Raw genomic sequence first — 17,461 nt, 5'->3', positions numbered from 1 at the left:
GGCCATATGGTCCTATTTGGAACTGTTTCGGCGACAAGGTATCCTGACTCGAGGATGCATATGATTCTAGATGGCGTCATCAGCTCGTCAAGGCTAGTCCTCGGGGCACGGAGGCAGCAAACATAGGGACGATGCATGTGCCATTCCTCGCGGAGTTCGCCGCTGATGTTGGTGTGTAGAGATACCAACGGGGCGGAGAATACCGCTCAGTCCAACCTCTCATCGTACAGGATGCACGGCCTGTAAGGGACCGCCAGCGGGAGGCATCCGTTTTGACCATGGCAGCTCGAGACTTGGGGCCAACTTGCTGCCATGAACCCTGAAGCTGACCCCTGGCCCTCTCTTTCCCATGCACAGGTTCTGAGGTTCTGGATCCAGCCCGACCACATACTCTCCTTCCAGAGTATCACTCTCGGGTCCGAACACAACATCGGAATGCGGCTCTTTCCAGGGCATGTCCCTGTGCCGACAACGTTTGCTCATCTCGATGGTACCTTGGTTTAGAACAGCACAGTGAACGCTTCGGCTTCCCACACGGCCACTTAGGGGAAGTCACGAAACCAGACGATATGCCATGAAGAGGAGGGGAGAGAGAACCTTGGGGTCCTCTTATTTCAGGTATAAAAAATCTCTTCCTTCCTGCTGTGCCGTGTTTGCTTCCTCTTTCTTTTCACCCGCAGCTCTCGGAACAGAAGAGCGAAGCACAAAACACGAAGTGGCGCTCCCCAGACCATTACACAACAGCAAACCAATCTATTCTCTCCTTCTCTCCCTTGCCCTTGTTACTTGTCTTATTACAGGTACACCCCCCGAATTCATACACCTTTAAACATGGTACAAGATCCAGAAAAGCTTACGGCCGTGCAGGAACAGAAAAGAAAGAAGAGAGTAGTGCCTCACAATGTCGCTGCCTCGCCCTCCTCCGAAGGAGATCAATGTCTCTGAGGAGGTTCGATATGGCAGCGCCTGGGAACTCAGCACTAGAATGACAGGTGTCATGGTTGTGCGCGAGCCCGACATCATCTGAGGACGACGGTTCACCTCACGGTTTGTGTTTTTCCGATGTTCCATGTTTCTGGTTTCTTGGAGTCGCTACGATCTGACCTTTATCCAGCGCAAAACCAATTCAAACCCGCTGGCTGGCTCTGACTGCCCTGGCCTTTATGTGGACGAGTGCTCAGGCTCCGCTGTACTTGTTTGGTATGCTTTTTTCTTTTGCTGTTTTTCTCTTCCTTTCACCTTCACTCACATCTTCATCATCGGGTTGTTACCACTTTCTGCTGTTCAATCACTAACCAGAAATCTCTCTTGCTTGCAACAGCCGGTGCCCCGGTTTACATTTACCGCGACCTCGGTGGTCTCAACTATTGGGTCTGGTTTATCACTGCGAACCTCCTAGCCACCGCAGCCATATCCCCCTTTGTTGGTGCTCTCTCGGATCTTGCGGGCCGCCGCTATGTCGCCATTATCGGAAGCGCCATCATCATTCTGGGTCAGATCATCTGCGGGACCTCGACTAACATGGGCATGTTCATCGGTAAGTCCTCCCGGCATAATAGCGAGATCATGTCAAAAGTGGCAAGACCTAGGCTAACCTGCATCCCTTCTCAAGCTGGCATGGCCCTGACAGGCATCGGTACGGGCATCAACGAGCTTACGGCCCTGGCCGGCACCGCCGAGCTGGTTCCGCTGTCTCACCGTGGTTACTACATCGCCGGCATGGTTCTGACCGTTCTTCCGTTCCTGCCGTCTGCCATGTATGCCCAGCTGATTGCGGCCTACTCAAACTGGCGCTACATCTCGATCGTGACAACGGGTTGGGCTTTTGCCGGTATCGTCTTGACCATTTTCTTCTACTTCCCCCCGCCCCGTGCCCGAGTCCAGGGCTGGAAGGAAAGACTAGCCCTACTAAACCGGACGGACTTCATCGGCGGACTTTTGTCTATTATTGGGCTGGCTGGGTTTGAGGTTGGCATTCTCGCCGGTGGATACCAGGTAAGTCGCTGTTGGGTCAAACATATGATAGCAGGCAGCATTGCTGACGGGGTGGTGATGCAGTTTCCGTGGACGAGCGCCCGTACCCTGGCTCCTCTGATCATCGGCGTCTGCGCGCTGGCCGCGTTCGTGGTCTGGGAGTTCCGGGGCACTGCCACCCCGATGGTCCCCCGCAACCTCAGCAAAGCTCCCCGGACACTGGCTCTCACCATGATCATCACCTTTATCTCAGGTGCCAACTTCTTCTCGGTGTTGCTGCTGTGGCCCCCTGAGGCTTACAATGTCTACGGCCATGAGTAAGTCTCCAACCTTCCACCTTCCTGTGTCCCCCTTTGCTCTGGGCCACTCGTTTATTAACCTGCTCTCTCCGCCCCTTAGGCCCATTGGTGTCGGCCTCCGCGGCATGCCCTTCGCATTTGGTGTCTTTACCGGCTGCATCGTCTCGCTGGCGCTGCTTTCCCACTTCCGCGGCAGCCAAATCCGGTACTTGATCCTCGGCGCCTCGGTTCTCATGACAATCGGCTGCGGCTGCCTGGCCCTCGCCACGCCCAGCAACATGCACGCCGTGTATGGCATCCTCTTTGTTGCCGGCGTCGGCGTCGGCGGCATCACGATCCCGGTCTCGACAGTCGCAACCATTATCTGCGCGGGCGACGTGATCGCGACGGTGACAGCGCTGACCATTGCGGTTCGCATCGTGGGTGGCGCCGTCGGCTACGCCGTCTACTTCAACGTTTTTGTGCAGCGCCTCGTGCCCGAGCTGGCCGCCCTCGTGGGCCCGGCCTGTGCGCGCGCCGGCGTCACCGACCCGGCCGTCATCCGCGAGATCATCGAGCTGACTTCGGTCTCGCTCGTCAAGGAGATCCGTGGTCTGCCGGGCGTTGATGATGCCGCCTGGCTGGCTATCATGGCGGCTGGTCAACAGGCGTACGCGAATGCGTACCCCTGGGTCTATTACTGCAGCGCTGCCTTTGGCGGCGCGGCGGTTGTTGCCAGCCTGTTTCTGGGCGACATCTCCGAGATGGTGGATGATACCATCGTCGCCGCCATGTAAGCGCCACGGGGCCCGTGGTTGCCGAAGAAGGAAGAATCCGCGGCCATGGTGCTGAAAATGGGGTGTGGGCAGGGTCATTGGTGAGGGTGATCGGCTGTCTAGGAGAGTGAACGGAGGGAGGCAGCTGGTGGCTGTGTGGATAGACGGGAGGGGCATTTTGCTGGGTAGATTTGCTTGCACACATCCACGGTGGCTGGGTGAGTGGTGGTCATGTGCTGTGGTAATCGAACGGCAGGAAGCTGGTCACGGTCTAGAAGAAAAGGAGGTATGTTGTGGTCTGGTGGTGGGTGTATTTGCAAAGCGGTTCTAGCTTGGTAATACCGCACATAAAGTTCAGACAAGGAAAAATAAAAGATGACTTGATAGTTGTCACCACTCAAGTTCACAATGCTATGTCAGTGTGGATAGAGCACCTGGCCTCACGCAGGAACGTCCCCAAATCGGTATTGCGCCCACGCCATGCATGCCTCGTGCATCGTCCAGGTCTGCGTTCCCTTATCCTCTCCTGCCGCGCCGGCCGCCACATACACCGGCATGAGATGATCCATCCATGGGTGTGCTTGCCTGGCATCCGGCCTTTTGGACACGGCCGCCATCCTCTCCTGTCTAACGCCTGGATCCGCCTCGACAGCCTCCTTCAGAGCGTTGTCGAACGACGCCACGTAGGGCAGAGGCGTGGATTGGCCACGAGCAATGCGGAAGTCGCGGAGGTTGTGCACCGTCATGCCGGTGCCGATGATGACGATGTTCTCGTCTCGGAGCGAGGCGACGGCCTGTCCGAGGCGGTAGTGGGCGTCCGGGTCTTCGTTGTTGAAGAGCGAGACCTGGACCAGCGGGACGGTGAGCGGGTTCTCTGCGGGGCTGAAGGCGACGTTGAAGCCCGAGAAGACGCCATGATCGAGGCCACGCTTCAGACCCTTGGCCTGGATTCCCGCGTCGGAGAGTAGGGTGAGGATCCGTGAGGCCAGCGCGGGACTGCCTTTGCTGGGGAAGGTGGCTTCATAGAACTTTGGTGGGAAGCCGTAGAAGCTAAGGGGGGAGTTTGTTAGTAATGTTTGGGGGTGCGTTTGGCTTGAGCGAAGGAAAGGAAAGGGAGGCGTCAACATACTCATAAATAAGGTCGGTGTCCTCGGCGTTGTTGAGGTTGATCTCGTTGGGCTCGGCCTGCCAGTGAGCCGAGAATACTACAAGCGCCTTGGGTTTGACCTTCTGAGTGATCTCCTTGCCGATGGCTTGGAGAACAGAGTAGGCGGGGTGTTCGGTGTCGTATTGGACATTCGGCTACGAGGGTCAACTGTTAATATTGCACAATGATCTCTCTCTCTCTCTCTCCCTCTCCCTCTCCCTCTCCCTCTATACCTTGGATATAAATAAATTAGGGTGTTGGTGTATTGATACTTACTCCTCCATGGCTGAAGAAATATACCGGTGCTTTCGGCATTTTGGAAGACGGCTGTGTTGGCTTGAACAACGAGGTAGAATAGTTCTTGATCTTAGTCAAGGAGGGTAGTATCATATGTGCCAATGGGGTTGATGCTGATGAAGGCAAAAAGAGAGCCAGGATGAGGATTGGGGTTGATAGAAGGAACAACCTGAAGATGGGGTTCCTAAACATGACCTGGGACATGCAGAGCACTCGCGGCACTGGAGAGATGTTCAATGGCTCGATTTGTATTCGAACGATGGTCTCGCTCCCTAGCCTACAGCTTACCAACCCGAATATTCATAGAACTGATTGATACACTCGAATATTGTCTGGAAACTCGCTCGCGATCTCGCGTTTTCGGGCATTTCCTTTGTTGCCTGGGTACTTGCCTGTTTTGGTAAGCATTTACTAATTCCTGCTGGGATCTTGTCATCCCGATGCGGAACCCGCGCGGGTGATTGCTCCTAACCCTGACCTGTTCGACTTGGTAACCCCGAACAACCTGGAAGTGACGGGATCGGCATCTGCCTCAGGCCCGCCCCGCCCCGCCGAGGTACCTTACACAGGAGAGACCTAGGTTGTTTTAGGATTCCGGGTCGGACCCATCGTCGACACGACTTCGACATTCCCCTGCACACCCTGCACAAGTCTCAGTCGCTACGATTAGGAGCTGATTCAAGCAAATCATGGCGTCAATCGTTCGGGCACCATCCCTGCTGTTCCCCGCAACATCGCGGCACACTGCGACTGTCATCTTCGTCCACGGTCTGGGCGACACAGGTCATGGCTGGGCGGGCGCCGTTGAGAACTGGCGCCGGCGGCAGCGCCTTGATGAGGTCAAATTCATCCTGCCCCATGCCCCGTCGATTCCAATCACCTGCAACATGGGCATGAGAATGCCTGGGTGGTATGATATTGTGAGTCCTTCGCTGTGCTTCGTTTCGCTCATAATGAGCAAAGATTGCTTACACCACCAGCACACTATCGACGGCAACGTCGAGTCCATTCGCCGCAACGAGGACGAGGCTGGCATCCTGCTGAGCCAGGCGTATTTCCACGACCTCATCCAAAAGGAGATTGACGCTGGCATCCCCGCCGACCGCATTGTAGTCGGAGGTTTCAGCCAGGGCGGCGCCATGAGCTTGTTCAGCGGTCTTACCTCGAAGGTGAAGCTGGCTGGTATCGTGGCGCTCTCGTCCTACCTGCTGCTGAGTCTCAAGTTTGCCGAGCTAGTACCCAAGCCCGAGTCGAACAAGGACACGCCCATCTTCATGGGCCACGGTGACTCGGACCAGGTCGTTAACACGGCGCTCGGGAAGAAGTCGTACGACCTATTGAAGGATTTGGGATACAATGCCACGTTGAAGATTTACGAGTGAGTCAATATCGAGGGCCCGCACAGTTTGTGCTTGCTGCTGACCGAGATCTCAAGGAACATGGGGCACTCGGCTTGCGTGGAGGAATGGGACGACGTCGAGGCCTTCCTGACAGAACGGCTTCCGGCGTTGGGGAACGAGGGCAAGTCTGAGCTCTAGCAGCTTCTTTTTCCGTGGTCCATGGCTTGGTTGAAGGGAACTTGTTGGGGACTGGGGAGGTAATGTTACTTATTACCTGGCGGGGCGAATTGGGCGTTGATGCTAGACCATATACATACACTAGCGAGACTAGATACCTCCTTGATTTTAACTATGTCGTCTGATGATTTTGGTTTCTCAGGCAGCCCCCGCTGGCCAAAGTGCCCGGTCAGTGCCGGCTTCCAGAGGTGTTTCATTCTACTGCCGACCCCACCAAGAAGCCTATCTTATCAACCCCCCCTGCTACCGCGCGGCCCGCTGTTGGCCCAGCTGCATCATCACATGCGCACCCGGCAGGCAGTTCAGGCAAGTGTCATGCACAATTGTCATGCACCATTTCCTGCTCCTGTCATCATCGAGCATTGCTGAAGTGGTGTCTCCGGGGGTTGATTTCAGGAATTTCCCTGATTTTCATTCGAGTATTGACTAAATCTACAGTTGTCAGACGCTGTTGCCCGACCAAGACTATGTGGGCCCGTCGTTAGCTTCAAGCCCGACGAACCCAAAGAGCCAAAGTAAACAAACTCACTCTCCCGTCTTCGACCAAGCCGTCCATCGCAACCGGGCCATCTCCCTCGTCTCCCCTTCTCGACGGCACCAAAATCCATCAACCATGTCTGCGAATTCGCCACCATCACCGAGCCCGTCCCAACTTCCCCCCGTCCCCGCGAGTCCAACCTATTCCTACGCCTCGACCGCGAACCCCATATCTCAATACAACCTCCCACCACCACCACCTCCGCGCCCGGCCCACGCCGTCCTGACCAAAGCCGACCTGGCCCACTCACAAGCCGCCTACGCCGATCTACTCGCCAGCGCAAAAGCCTACCGCCTCGCCCTCGCCTCCCTCTCCACCGCCGCTTCCACCTTCGGCTCGGCCCTCGAGGCCTGCGCCCGCCTCAAAGAAGCCCGCGCCGAGCTGTCCGCCGCCGGACCACCGCCAGGCGCCCCACTCAGCAACAGCTTCACGACTGCTGCCAACCGCGGCGCCGCCTGCACCGCCGATACCCTCCTCGCGGCCGCTGGCCTGCAGCACCTAGTCGCGAACCATCAGCACATCCTCTCAGAAACCGTCTACCGCGCCTTCGAGGTGCCGCTGCTACACGACCTAGACCGGTGGCGCGCCGCCGTTGATGACGAGGAGGAAGGCTACGCCCGCGCCCTCGAAGCCCAGAGCAGGGAGATCCGCCGCCTCGAGAAGGAAGGCGTCAAGATGCACCGCCAGCGCCGCCGCGACGTCGGCCAGCTACGCAGCCACCTCGTCGAGCTGACGGGGAAGCTTGATGCCTTGACTGTGCTGCATGGCGACCATGCGCGTACCCTGTTGGGGGAGAGCCAGGAGGCGAGCGGGCGGATTGTGGAGGCGAGTTGTAGCTTGGTCCGGGCCGAGGTGGATATCTTTGAGAGTCTGGCGAGGAAAGGGTGGACGGGCGGCGGGTTGGAGGAGGTGTTGGAGAAGGGAGTGGATTTGTTCGCGGCCGAGATGGATCCGCTGGGTGGGACGGGCAAGGGAGGTGGTGGTGGTGGTGACGGAGGTGCTGGGGTGGGTTCCTCGGGAGAAGGTGCCACGCTGTTCAGTATCCTGCCACCTAAGAGCATATTAGCGGACACATCGGGTGCTGACACAATGCGAGGGGCAAAGGGTACGCGCTCCGATAGCCTGCTGGTGGATACGGACCGGTACCAAAGCTTGACCGGGGCCGTGACCGCTTCAGACCTAGGGAGGGGGAGGGACCGCGATACCGACAGTGTCTTTTCCGAGTTTAACCGATCGAGGAACGTGCGCCCATTCTCTCCGCAACCGCAGCCGTTGAAACTGAACCCGGAGGACTTGCTCGGCGGCATTGAGCCTGCTGCTGTTGAGGGGTCATCTAGTTTGGGGCAAGGGCGAGGGCGTGAGCACGACGGCATAGAGGAAGGCGATGAGGAGTGTGCGGTTGAGGATGACCACGAGGACCAGGACGACGAGGAGGTCCATCCATGGCGGAACGAGGGGTTACGACGGGACTCGACAGATGACGAAACCAAAGACGCAGTTGGCGTAAGCCTAGGGGATCCGCAACAGCGGGAGGGAACGTGGAGTGATACAAATGACAGTACATGACTGTGGAATTGGAAAGACCTCGAAACCGCCGAGGAGAGTTGGGTTTGAATTGACGGATACCCCGGTTGCAACAACACCACTGTACATACACAACGCGGTTGAGGAAGGAAAAGGATATTTGCTCAGGCACCGTAGCCGTTAAAGACAGGTGCGAAGACACTTCATGAACATCTACCCACCCGTCACTCGAGGACTACAGAAAATGCACACCTTGAAAATGCTGGAAAACGCCCGCAATCCATCAAATTATGCCGCCACCCCAAAAGTCAGCCATCGCCATTTCCTACAAGACAACAATAGTATGCTTGTTTTCAGTCATCCTTGTCAGCATCCCGGATTTCCCCTCCGAACAAACCCAGCAAGAAGTCCAGCCACCACATCAACTTCCAGTACAAACTGGCCTTGTTCCAGTCAAATTCGCCCAGCTCCGTGCGGGGCACCTCGCTCCCAATCATGGCGCCGTTAAACCACTGGAGGAAGGGGATGTGGTTTCCGATGCGCTGCGCGAACGACGGGGCGGGCAGCAGGGCCTGTTCCATGGGCAGGAGCTTAGCCTTGCGCACAGTGGGGATGGCCCTGCAGAATGCGTCGTTGGGGTTTTCTTGCGTTGCTGGCGTGAGTCCTGCGCCGCTATCGTCACTCGGACCTGGCGCTCTCCCCTTGACCGTGCTGGAGGAAGCGGTGGTGTCGACGGAGGAGGCCACGGTCCTGGTATCCGCCGTGAGTGAGGACGAAATCTGCGATTGCGGAGGGGACCATTCGAAGCCACCGGATTGTTGCGTGCCCAAGCCGAACTGGGCTCGAGGGTGTTGCATATTGGAGGCTGTTCGTTGCGGCACGCTGCCCATCGTGGAGGGGTCGGGGATAGCCTCGTCTCGCAGAGGGGGGATGCCGTGGTACGGCTCGGCGTACACGAGATGACCCAGGATCTTCTGTGGCGAGGCATAGATGGCCGCATCGGCCGCTTCGCTGGACTCAAACGTCACTTTCACCCAGTGCTGCCCGCTGTCTGCTTTGTTGACCTTGGCGCGCTCTTCGGGAGTCAGGGCGCGCCGGCGGGTAAATGCTGGGTCGCGCAGCTCCGACTTGTAGCGCCGGCTCTCTACGGGGGGTTCGCGCGAGTAGTCTTCGCATACCCGGCCGGCCAGCTGCTCGTAGTGGTTGAGAGCGGCATACTGTTGTTGCGCCGAGCGGTACCCGCGCAGTATTACTTCGGTAGGCACCTGCTGTTTGATAAACCGGGTCTGTGACGGCGCTGTGTTCTCTTCCTGAGCTTGGGGGATGTTCTGGGAAGAGGTGGACGGTATGAGGGTCGGTCTTCGTTGCCCTGTCGCCGGCGCGCTTGTTTGTGTCGCATTCTGGTTCTGAGCCGCTAGCCAACTGCCAAAAACTTTGTCTGCCGCTGCTATCGTCGGGTCTTCTCGCCTAGCTGGCGTCGCCGTCTTAGACCTCGTTCGGCGCGTTGACTTGCCGAAGGAACCCGTTTCGTGGGTCACCTTTCTCGACCGGAGCGATCCGTCCTGCCTGTATGCGCAAACCGGTTAGAATTCCCGCCAATACAGAGGTAACCCAGTAGATCCTTACTGTGGAAAGACCATTGCGTAGGGTCTTTGAATGCCGTCGTCGCCCACATAGAGCTCCTCGTCGGGTACGTTGTGTAGAATTAATGGGGCCATGGTCGGGTTGCTGCAAACGGAAATGCAAAAGGGGAGATTACGATCCAATGGAAATTCAATCGCCTTTGCGGAAAATGGATAGGCTAGGTTGCGAACAGCAGCGTTCGGCGAATTGGGCGTGTTTCGATGTGAGGGTTGCCCGACATGAATGCGACGCGATTTTTTGGTTTCTCTGGTTTGACGTGCACTGGATCCATGCAAACCTGCTGGGCAACAGCGGAAGCTAACACAGCCTGCACAGTAACTACATCCGTACCTACCTACCTACCCAGGTTGGTTAGGTACCTGGAGCCACAATGCCGAGACCTGGCTGAAACCCCGCCCGCTTAACTGCATCGAATAAACCAGACCAGGGGTTATGTAACAAAACCCTTGCTGCTCACCCCAGCTCATCCTGGCTTGACCTTTCCCGTTTGGTTTACACAGCAGGCCTCCCAGCAGCCTTCCTTTCATCAACAACAACCCATGGATTCCAGACAAAAGGCGGATCAGCCCACAGCGGCCGACAGACGGAAGAAGCTTGAACAACCTGCCGAGGAACGCCCAGAGCCCAGATACCATGTTTACATTCGGCTGCCCTTCGACCGTGGCGACTTCGTCGACCCAGGAACGGTGAGCTTCGCACTGTGTTCCTTGACAGGCTCGGCTCCTTGACTGACTTGTTCGTCAAAAGGTGAACTGGAGCGAGAAGAAGTCCGAGACGTTGTGGAGCATTTTGTCTGAGTCCCTGTCTGATAATGTCGACTGTAGGTCATGTCTCATCGAATACATTGCTGGGTTGCTGATCGTCTTGCCCAGGGACCAAACTGTGAGGCTTCTCGGTTTGTCATCGCATACCTCAATACTGACACAGTGCCAGCGCCGGCGAGTTCGACGTGACTGTTGATTTTCTCCTTCAGATGGCCACCTACCTGACGGAGCGGCATACTTCTCAACTCCGAGCACACATGTTGAAGGCTGCCGCTGCCAGGGGTTCTAACGCCCCATCGCCGGTGCCTGGCGCCGAGCCCTCGGGGAGTTATCAGATCGCTGTAGAACCCATGAGACGCGGCAGTCTGGGAACCGGTCGCGCTCCTTCAGCTCTTTCGATGCGCAAGGATACGGCCATGCCGACTTCGAAGAATGAAGAGGAGCACGGCGCTGCCGGTGTTGCTGCCGCTGGGCTCTCCGTCAAGACCGCTTTCCCCGCTCGGCCTGAAAGTTCTCGAAACTCGTCCTCTAACACCACAGTCCCGTCCTCCCATACCCAACCGAGCCAGCTAGCCGGTAGGCCGGGGACAGCCACCCGGCTAAGTGACCCACAGAGACACCGGCTTTCATACCTCTCGACTCCTCAAGCCCAGCAATCACCACAACAACGACCACAGGAGGAAAACGACACCGAGATTCCCCCACAAAGCCCAGTAGCCTCGCCCTCACCCTCATCGCCATCCTCTTCGATCTCTTCAGACAGCCCCGTCGAAAGCCGCATCATCCGCCGCCCGCCACGCTTCCAATCCAAAGACCCCCGGACCGGTGGCAACAATCCGTTCGGGGCCGGCGACGATGATGACAACGATGACGACGACGACGACGGTGAGCTCGCCTTTCTCCCATACAACCCCCAGGGAGGCCCCTCAACCAACGGTGCGGGAAGCAGCAGCGGCCAAGACCTAGGGGCTACGCTGCGCGGGAACAACACCATGCGCGACCTTGCCGGGCGGGGACGTCAGGCGGCAGCAGGAACAGTAAGCGACGATGCCAGCCAGTCGCAATCCCAAACATCGGACTCATCGATTGGGTCGGCAGCTGTAATTCAAGTCCCCCGAAGGCCAGCGACAGCGGGGCCGACTGCTGATGGACGACGAGTACCGGCCGCTGCCCACCAGCAGGGCCCACTCTCGCCGCGACGGACGGCCGAGTTAGCTGCGTCGGGACGCCAGGGAGGCAGTCGGGCGAAGGGAGCCTCCAGGGAGGGGAGTGATGGAACGCCCAGTATGGGGAGCAGTTTTAGTGATTTGGATGGTGAGTGCTCTCTGGCGTCTTGTAGTTGTTTTGGAGGGACAATGGTGGCCGCTAACAGCTTAGTAGATGCTTCGGTCACACAATCGGCACTTGAGGAAGCCCTGGCTAGCCGTATGCAGGATGGCACGATTGGTAGCCGGATGAGTGTCATCGGAGGCACCATCGGGCACGCCTTCAGGAGCCGGTACTTACCCAACCCGAATCGACAATAAAAGCCCCGCCAACACAACCGTAATTGAATGACTTATTCTTGGAAAGCGACGAGCCGTGGAGTCTAGCGTGGTGTTTTCTGGTTTGCTTTCTTGGGAAAGATGTTAGGCGCTTTTGGTATGGCCCGCGAGTTATAGTGTATTGTAAGTTGCTTTGCTCATTGGACTGTATTACACGGACTGTGGCTCGGAATCTCTATTCTGTTCTTACGACCGAAGCCAGTGAACAGGATGGCTAAGCTCGGCTTTACGCATTACTTCTAGCGCTTCGATGATCATTCGGGAGGGTTCTGTGGTGAAGAATGGGGATGGATCACTCTGCTTTTCCGTGCTCCCATTTTCCCATGCTTTCTCATTCCGTTCTTCTTGTTCTCGTAACGTGCAAAGGGAATCTTGGGAAGAAGTGTATTTTTGTATTCTTTTTTTTTTTTTTCTTTTAGAAAGTTTGGTGCTTTCTTACCTAGTCATGACGACAAGAATATGCAACCCCTGCACACCCTCGGCCAGTCAAGCTCGCGTCACACTCACCAAACAACCATAAGGGAATGAAATGGTAAGGTTGGTTTGCAGCAGGTACGGCCCAGAGTCTCGAGCCTCGATCGCGCGAAAAGTCCTAAAGAACCTGAACAGGGTGTAGGCAATCTGAGTAAGGGCGAATTGCTGGCCAAGACAGATCCGCGGCCCACCACTAAACGGGATGTACTCCCAACTGAAGCTTACAGTCAGCAGCCGGGGCATATATTTCGCATGGAGGCGAACGGACGGAGGGGGAGGGGATCTGTACCTGGCGCGAAGATCGGACTCCCATCGCTCCGGGCGGAACTCGTCAGCATCTGGCCCGAACACGTCCTTGTTCCGGTGCAGTCCGTGACTTGACCACCGCACCGGAGTACCTTTCGCAATAAGTATCGGTTGGCTGCCGTCTTTACCACCGCCCCGTGGTAAGATGGTCTCCTTGTTTGCCGTCCTAGAGTTCGTTGCTACGGGGCTGAAGAGACGTAGCGCTAAGCACGAGATATCGAGGGTTAGTTTGGGAGTGGGGTCGGGAAAGGGGCACCCAAGGCTTACCCTCTTTGATCACGTTGTTTAGGTACTTCATGTGCTTGAGTTGCTCCCATGTTGGCGTCTCCTCGCCCACACTCCCTATTTCCATCCTCAGTTTCTCTACTACGCGAGGATTTCGTGCCAAGAAGTAAAACACGGATGACATGGCGGTCGCGGTGGTATCCCGTCCGGCAATGAGGATGGAAAGAATTTGGTCAACCGTGTAGTCCTCGGGGGGCTCGGCCTTGAGAAGTTCGTCGAGAAAGACATAACTTCGGTCTCTCACCTGGCCTCCCTCTCCCTCTTTCTCGGCAATTGCTCTTTCTAGGTAGAACCGGACGTACTCCCGCAATCCCCGAACCGCTTTTCGAAGTTTTCGGTGCGGCAGGTGGTACAGAATGGGTCCGAGACGGGCCTTCTTAGCGCTCTCCCGGCCCGCGTATTCGAAATCCCGGACAAACTTCTGGGCCTCTGGCGAAGCCTTAGTCAGTAGGTTGGTCGAGTAACCGAGCAGGAAATCCGTGGATGAGTCCATGGTCATGTCAAATAGAAGGCTCTGAATGTCGAAAGTGGTACCCTCAGCGGAGATTGCAGCCAGCATGTTCCTAATATGCCGATCGAAGCAATGGAGGTCGGCGACCTGATCCCGAACAAACGAAGGCTTTAGCATAGACCGTGCCTTATGCCACGGTTCGCCGTTGCTAGTGAAGATGCTATCCGGGCCGAGGACTGGAAGTGTAGAGAGGAGTCGAGGTCCGTCGATGGGCCAATCTTCCATCTTGGTGCCGAGGATTGTCTTGATATTCTCGGCTTCGTTGGTCATAAGCAGCCACTTTCCCAGGAGGAGAGTGGAATGAGTGGTCCCGCATGATGCGAAACGGCTGGAGTAAAGGTCCAGAAGCGTGTGGTTGCTTAGAGCATGTAGCGCCTCAAAAAAAGCATCCAGCCCGAATATTGGGTCCTTGTGCGGGTAGGCCGCCACCTGCCCACAGCCCAAGGCGCGCGCACGGTATTCAAACCGATACTTGTTGATTAGCGATAGGTTTATCTTGAGAATAAGGATAACCAGAACAGCAAAGAGAAGACAAGAAGATAATTTAAGGTTGTGATTCTCGATGATGAGCCAGGAGTAGGAACGCAACAGTAGCCAGGTCGAGAGCGGCAGGCTGAGAGAAGCCAACGCAAAGGGGCCCATGTTTCAGAGGATGAGTGTCTTATGTGATTATTGGCCTCGAGCTGGTCTTTCTTGTTCAAAGGGAAGGGTGAGGGCGACGCCTGGTGTTGAGACGCTGTTTTAGTTAAGTATTCCTTGTTTAGGCCCGCTTTGCCCCCCCCTCTTTGGCCTCCCCATTTGACCTGAGACCTTGTTTGCATGTGGCTGATCATCACGGGGTCGTCTGGTGTGTGACGTTTCGTTGACTGCACTGTCACCGTCACCGTCACTGTGCATCCCTCCATCAAGTTACCTCGATGGGAAGGTTGAGTGCCAGTGATAAATTTTACCCCTGTTATTACTGCTGCCTGAGTTCGCTGGGGACATCGGATGTGACGCAGGCAATTGTTTTCGGATGACTTAGACTGCCACCTCACCATACCTACCTTCGGTACTTATCCAACCCCGCCATTAACTTGTAGGTGCGTATCGAGCTACCTTGCACTGTACGCAGACTTAGGTACCTACCTAAATAGACACCACCTCGGTACTTAAGGTATTGAGTTGTTGCCGAGGCAGTTACTTCAGACGAGTGGCATGTGCCCACATACCTAACTAGATTGTATGAGACCTTGGGTTTGATGACTGCGCTGAACAAAATATTGCTACATACCACACTGTTCAACTTGAAGTTGAAAATCTTAGAACATCTCATCCTCTTCCCACGAGGTTTCCATGCAATGGACCCGACCTGCGGCCCTACTCCTGCTCCCCACACGGGGTGGCGTTTCTCTAGGAAAGGTAGTAATGAGTCGGGGATATGAGTAGCTCTGCCAGGCATTGTTGAAATCTAAAACCGTGCCGCTTGGGTGTGCAGCTTCCACAACTGACGGCCCGGACCGCGTACGCCTCCAATCATGATGCACTTTTGGGACGGGGTGCTGACTGAGTTGCGTCGTACGAGCACAGTAATGCATTGTCAGATCTTCCCCATTTCCGGACTCTTCTTGTTGTTGTTGGTATTGCCTCGCCTCGCCGCCGTAAGACCGGTCCACACCTTTCTCTTTTGATTGACTGCTACTCTGCCGCCGCAGTGTTAGCAGACTACGGCTCCAACTGCCGGCCTTGGCCAGTGTTATTCGAAGCCTTGCAAGTCGTTCTGAGGGCGACGAGCGGTCATTCTCATCTATCAGGACAAAGAAGCTCCCCGCAACCAGCCCTAAAATGGCTAAGATTGTGAGAACATACGCTCCAGCCCTCTCGGCGGTTGAAACGGGCGGAAATGCCCGGTTCTTCCGCCCGACATCGGCGCCACCCGCGCCGGGGTCGCCCACACTCGTCCCGCCGTCCCAGTCCGTCACCGGTGACGGGGAGTGCTGAATCGTGTTAGCTAGGACGACTTCCATGGCCGCCATTTGCTGGCCGACGCCCGTGCTGTTGTCCCATTTCCCTGTGTCCCACTTCAGACCGCACATGCGCCCGTTGCCACCGCCGGTGCAAGTCGAGACAGCCGCGATGGCCGACGACTCCAGTAGGGGCTTTATGCGGTCGTATGTCCAGGGCGCCCACTTGGTGGTCGCCGCCATCCAACGGGAGAGGTAGGCCTTGAAGCTCTGCTGGTCGAGATCGCATAGATCAACGGGCTCGCAGGCCACCTCGGTCATGATGCTCTTGTCATTTCCTGTGAAAAATACCTGGGTGCCGTTGAGAAGGCCATCGATCCGCTTGCGCCAGGTCTCGGCTTGGGCAGGGCTGGTGCTGTAGTTGTGCATAGCGGCAGCTCCTAACAGGAAGGCTCCAGCGTTGTAGGTCCATTGGTAGGGAGTGATCACGGAACAGTCCTCGACGTGCATACCGTCGTAGATGGAGTATGTTCTTGAATCCAGAAGCTGCGTGGCAGCCATCCAATCCCAGGTCCGATCGGCCCAGTCCGCGTACGACTGGTTCCCGGTGTACCGAGCGAGGCGTGCGGCAATGTTGAAGAAGCAGGCTTGGGAGATGGAATTCTTGTAATTGTATCCGTTGTTCCAGGGGAAGATCTGCCATCGCAGGCCGCCGCCACAGTCCTGGTTCTCCCAACGGGCAGCTTGCGTGTTGAAGACGGCTTGAGCGAGGGCCAACCATTGAGGTTTCCCCGGCGGCGGGTTTTGGAAGTTGTTTTCTGCTGCTGTCAGTGCCGCCATGCCCCAAAACCCCTGGTCATCATTTCCCTCGGTCATGGTCTGATTCGGCGGCATGTAATCGTTGTTCGGCCCGACTTGGAAAAGCAATCCTTCTTCAGCAACGTCGTTCCATCGTGTGTCGCCTGTGTAGTACCTTCAAGTTCCGAGCCAATATTAGCCCCGTCGAGGATTGTCAGGGCGAGGTCTATTCAGGGCGTGCGGGTTGTTTTGCCCAGATTGGTGTAAATGGCGAGGCTTTTGAGGCCGGGAACATACCAGTAGTCTACCAACGAACCCATCAGAGCGCCCGCTTCCCACCCTAAGCACGAACGATGGTCAGCAAAGCCGGGAGAGCTTCATCATCTTCTGGCTTACAATAGTATGGCTTGGGCAAGAGACCAGGGACTCCCCCTAGATCATTCCCTGTATACAATGACATCATGTCTTCGACCATTGAACCCGCAATGGTCGCCATGGAATCTGCAGTCGTCAATGATGTATTTTTATTTTGTAGGACCTTCTATCGTGCCCAAATTGTGATATCTCACCTTTTGAGTTCAAGTCAAGTTTGTACGCTTCTGCGAGCCAACCATTAACCAGTAGGGCTGATGCCAGGAACCCTCGCCATCCTCGTATGGTTTTGCAGCGCTTCCCATAACGACCGACGTAGGAGGTTCTGGTACTGAGAAACATGAGCAAGATTGGAGACTAACAAGAGCGATGACATGGGCTGTCGAGCAGCCGTCAATATGGCGAGAGAGAAGGAGAAAAAAATAGAAATATACCATCCCATCATATGGAGGATGGCCATTAAATTATCTATGTAATTACGCAACACAAGCCAGTTGCGGGAAAGCGCTGGCAATGGCCATGATTGCACATCCATGTCGGGTTCTGAGTTGCCCAGTGGAACGAGCTTTGTTGGAAGTTCAGACAAAAATGGCATAACTAACAATGGATGCTAGTTAGTTATTAGTTAAATAATTAAATAAACTGACTACCTAGGTAACAAGTCGGTAAATTACAAGCCACCCGCCGAGACTGCGAAGTCATTCCAAAG

General features: G+C 56.1%; 7 protein-coding genes across 7 annotated transcripts; 4 read left to right on the top strand and 3 right to left on the bottom strand.

Moving 5' to 3' along the window:
• Positions 1 to 901: 901 nt before the first annotated feature.
• CHGG_06526 (uncharacterized protein) lies at positions 902 to 3,049 on the top strand (the record flags this gene model as incomplete). Its single annotated transcript, XM_001222620.1, has 5 exons — positions 902 to 949; positions 1,300 to 1,537; positions 1,613 to 1,995; positions 2,059 to 2,291; positions 2,374 to 3,049. 5 exons carry the CDS (start codon positions 902 to 904, stop codon positions 3,047 to 3,049), a joined length of 1,578 nt encoding a protein of 525 aa, XP_001222621.1.
• A 419-nt stretch (positions 3,050 to 3,468) lies between these two features.
• Positions 3,469 to 4,490, bottom strand: CHGG_06525 (uncharacterized protein; the record flags this gene model as incomplete). Its single annotated transcript, XM_001222619.1, has 3 exons — positions 3,469 to 4,078; positions 4,158 to 4,330; positions 4,452 to 4,490. The coding sequence occupies 3 exons, from the start codon at positions 4,488 to 4,490 to the stop codon at positions 3,469 to 3,471; spliced, it is 822 nt and encodes a 273-aa protein (XP_001222620.1).
• A 671-nt stretch (positions 4,491 to 5,161) lies between these two features.
• On the top strand, positions 5,162 to 6,010 carry CHGG_06524 (uncharacterized protein; the record flags this gene model as incomplete). The annotated part of the gene is made up of 3 exons (XM_001222618.1): positions 5,162 to 5,392; positions 5,453 to 5,850; positions 5,908 to 6,010. 3 exons carry the CDS (start codon positions 5,162 to 5,164, stop codon positions 6,008 to 6,010), a joined length of 732 nt encoding a protein of 243 aa, XP_001222619.1.
• Positions 6,011 to 6,662: 652 nt separating this feature from the next.
• CHGG_06523 (uncharacterized protein) lies at positions 6,663 to 8,153 on the top strand (the record flags this gene model as incomplete). Its single annotated transcript, XM_001222617.1, has 1 exon — positions 6,663 to 8,153. One exon carries the CDS (start codon positions 6,663 to 6,665, stop codon positions 8,151 to 8,153), a length of 1,491 nt encoding a protein of 496 aa, XP_001222618.1.
• Positions 8,154 to 8,464: 311 nt separating this feature from the next.
• Positions 8,465 to 9,829, bottom strand: CHGG_06522 (uncharacterized protein; the record flags this gene model as incomplete). The annotated part of the gene is made up of 2 exons (XM_001222616.1): positions 8,465 to 9,677; positions 9,738 to 9,829. 2 exons carry the CDS (start codon positions 9,827 to 9,829, stop codon positions 8,465 to 8,467), a joined length of 1,305 nt encoding a protein of 434 aa, XP_001222617.1.
• A 559-nt stretch (positions 9,830 to 10,388) lies between these two features.
• Positions 10,389 to 12,045, top strand: CHGG_06521 (uncharacterized protein; the record flags this gene model as incomplete). The annotated part of the gene is made up of 3 exons (XM_001222615.1): positions 10,389 to 10,441; positions 10,683 to 11,833; positions 11,900 to 12,045. 3 exons carry the CDS (start codon positions 10,389 to 10,391, stop codon positions 12,043 to 12,045), a joined length of 1,350 nt encoding a protein of 449 aa, XP_001222616.1.
• A 433-nt stretch (positions 12,046 to 12,478) lies between these two features.
• CHGG_06520 (uncharacterized protein) lies at positions 12,479 to 16,840 on the bottom strand (the record flags this gene model as incomplete). Its single annotated transcript, XM_001222614.1, has 10 exons — positions 12,479 to 12,502; positions 12,571 to 12,744; positions 12,802 to 13,046; positions 13,111 to 13,967; positions 14,686 to 14,743; positions 14,913 to 14,916; positions 14,986 to 15,031; positions 15,488 to 16,555; positions 16,678 to 16,720; positions 16,777 to 16,840. The coding sequence occupies 10 exons, from the start codon at positions 16,838 to 16,840 to the stop codon at positions 12,479 to 12,481; spliced, it is 2,583 nt and encodes an 860-aa protein (XP_001222615.1).
• Positions 16,841 to 17,461: the final 621 nt, after the last annotated feature.

This window comes from Chaetomium globosum, genomic scaffold (assembly GCF_000143365.1).
Source record: "Chaetomium globosum CBS 148.51 scaffold_3 genomic scaffold, whole genome shotgun sequence".
NCBI classification, from domain to species: Eukaryota; Fungi; Ascomycota; class Sordariomycetes; order Sordariales; family Chaetomiaceae; genus Chaetomium; species Chaetomium globosum.
Note: the sequence above shows the minus strand (reverse complement) of the source record. Positions and strands in the feature narration are given on the sequence as shown.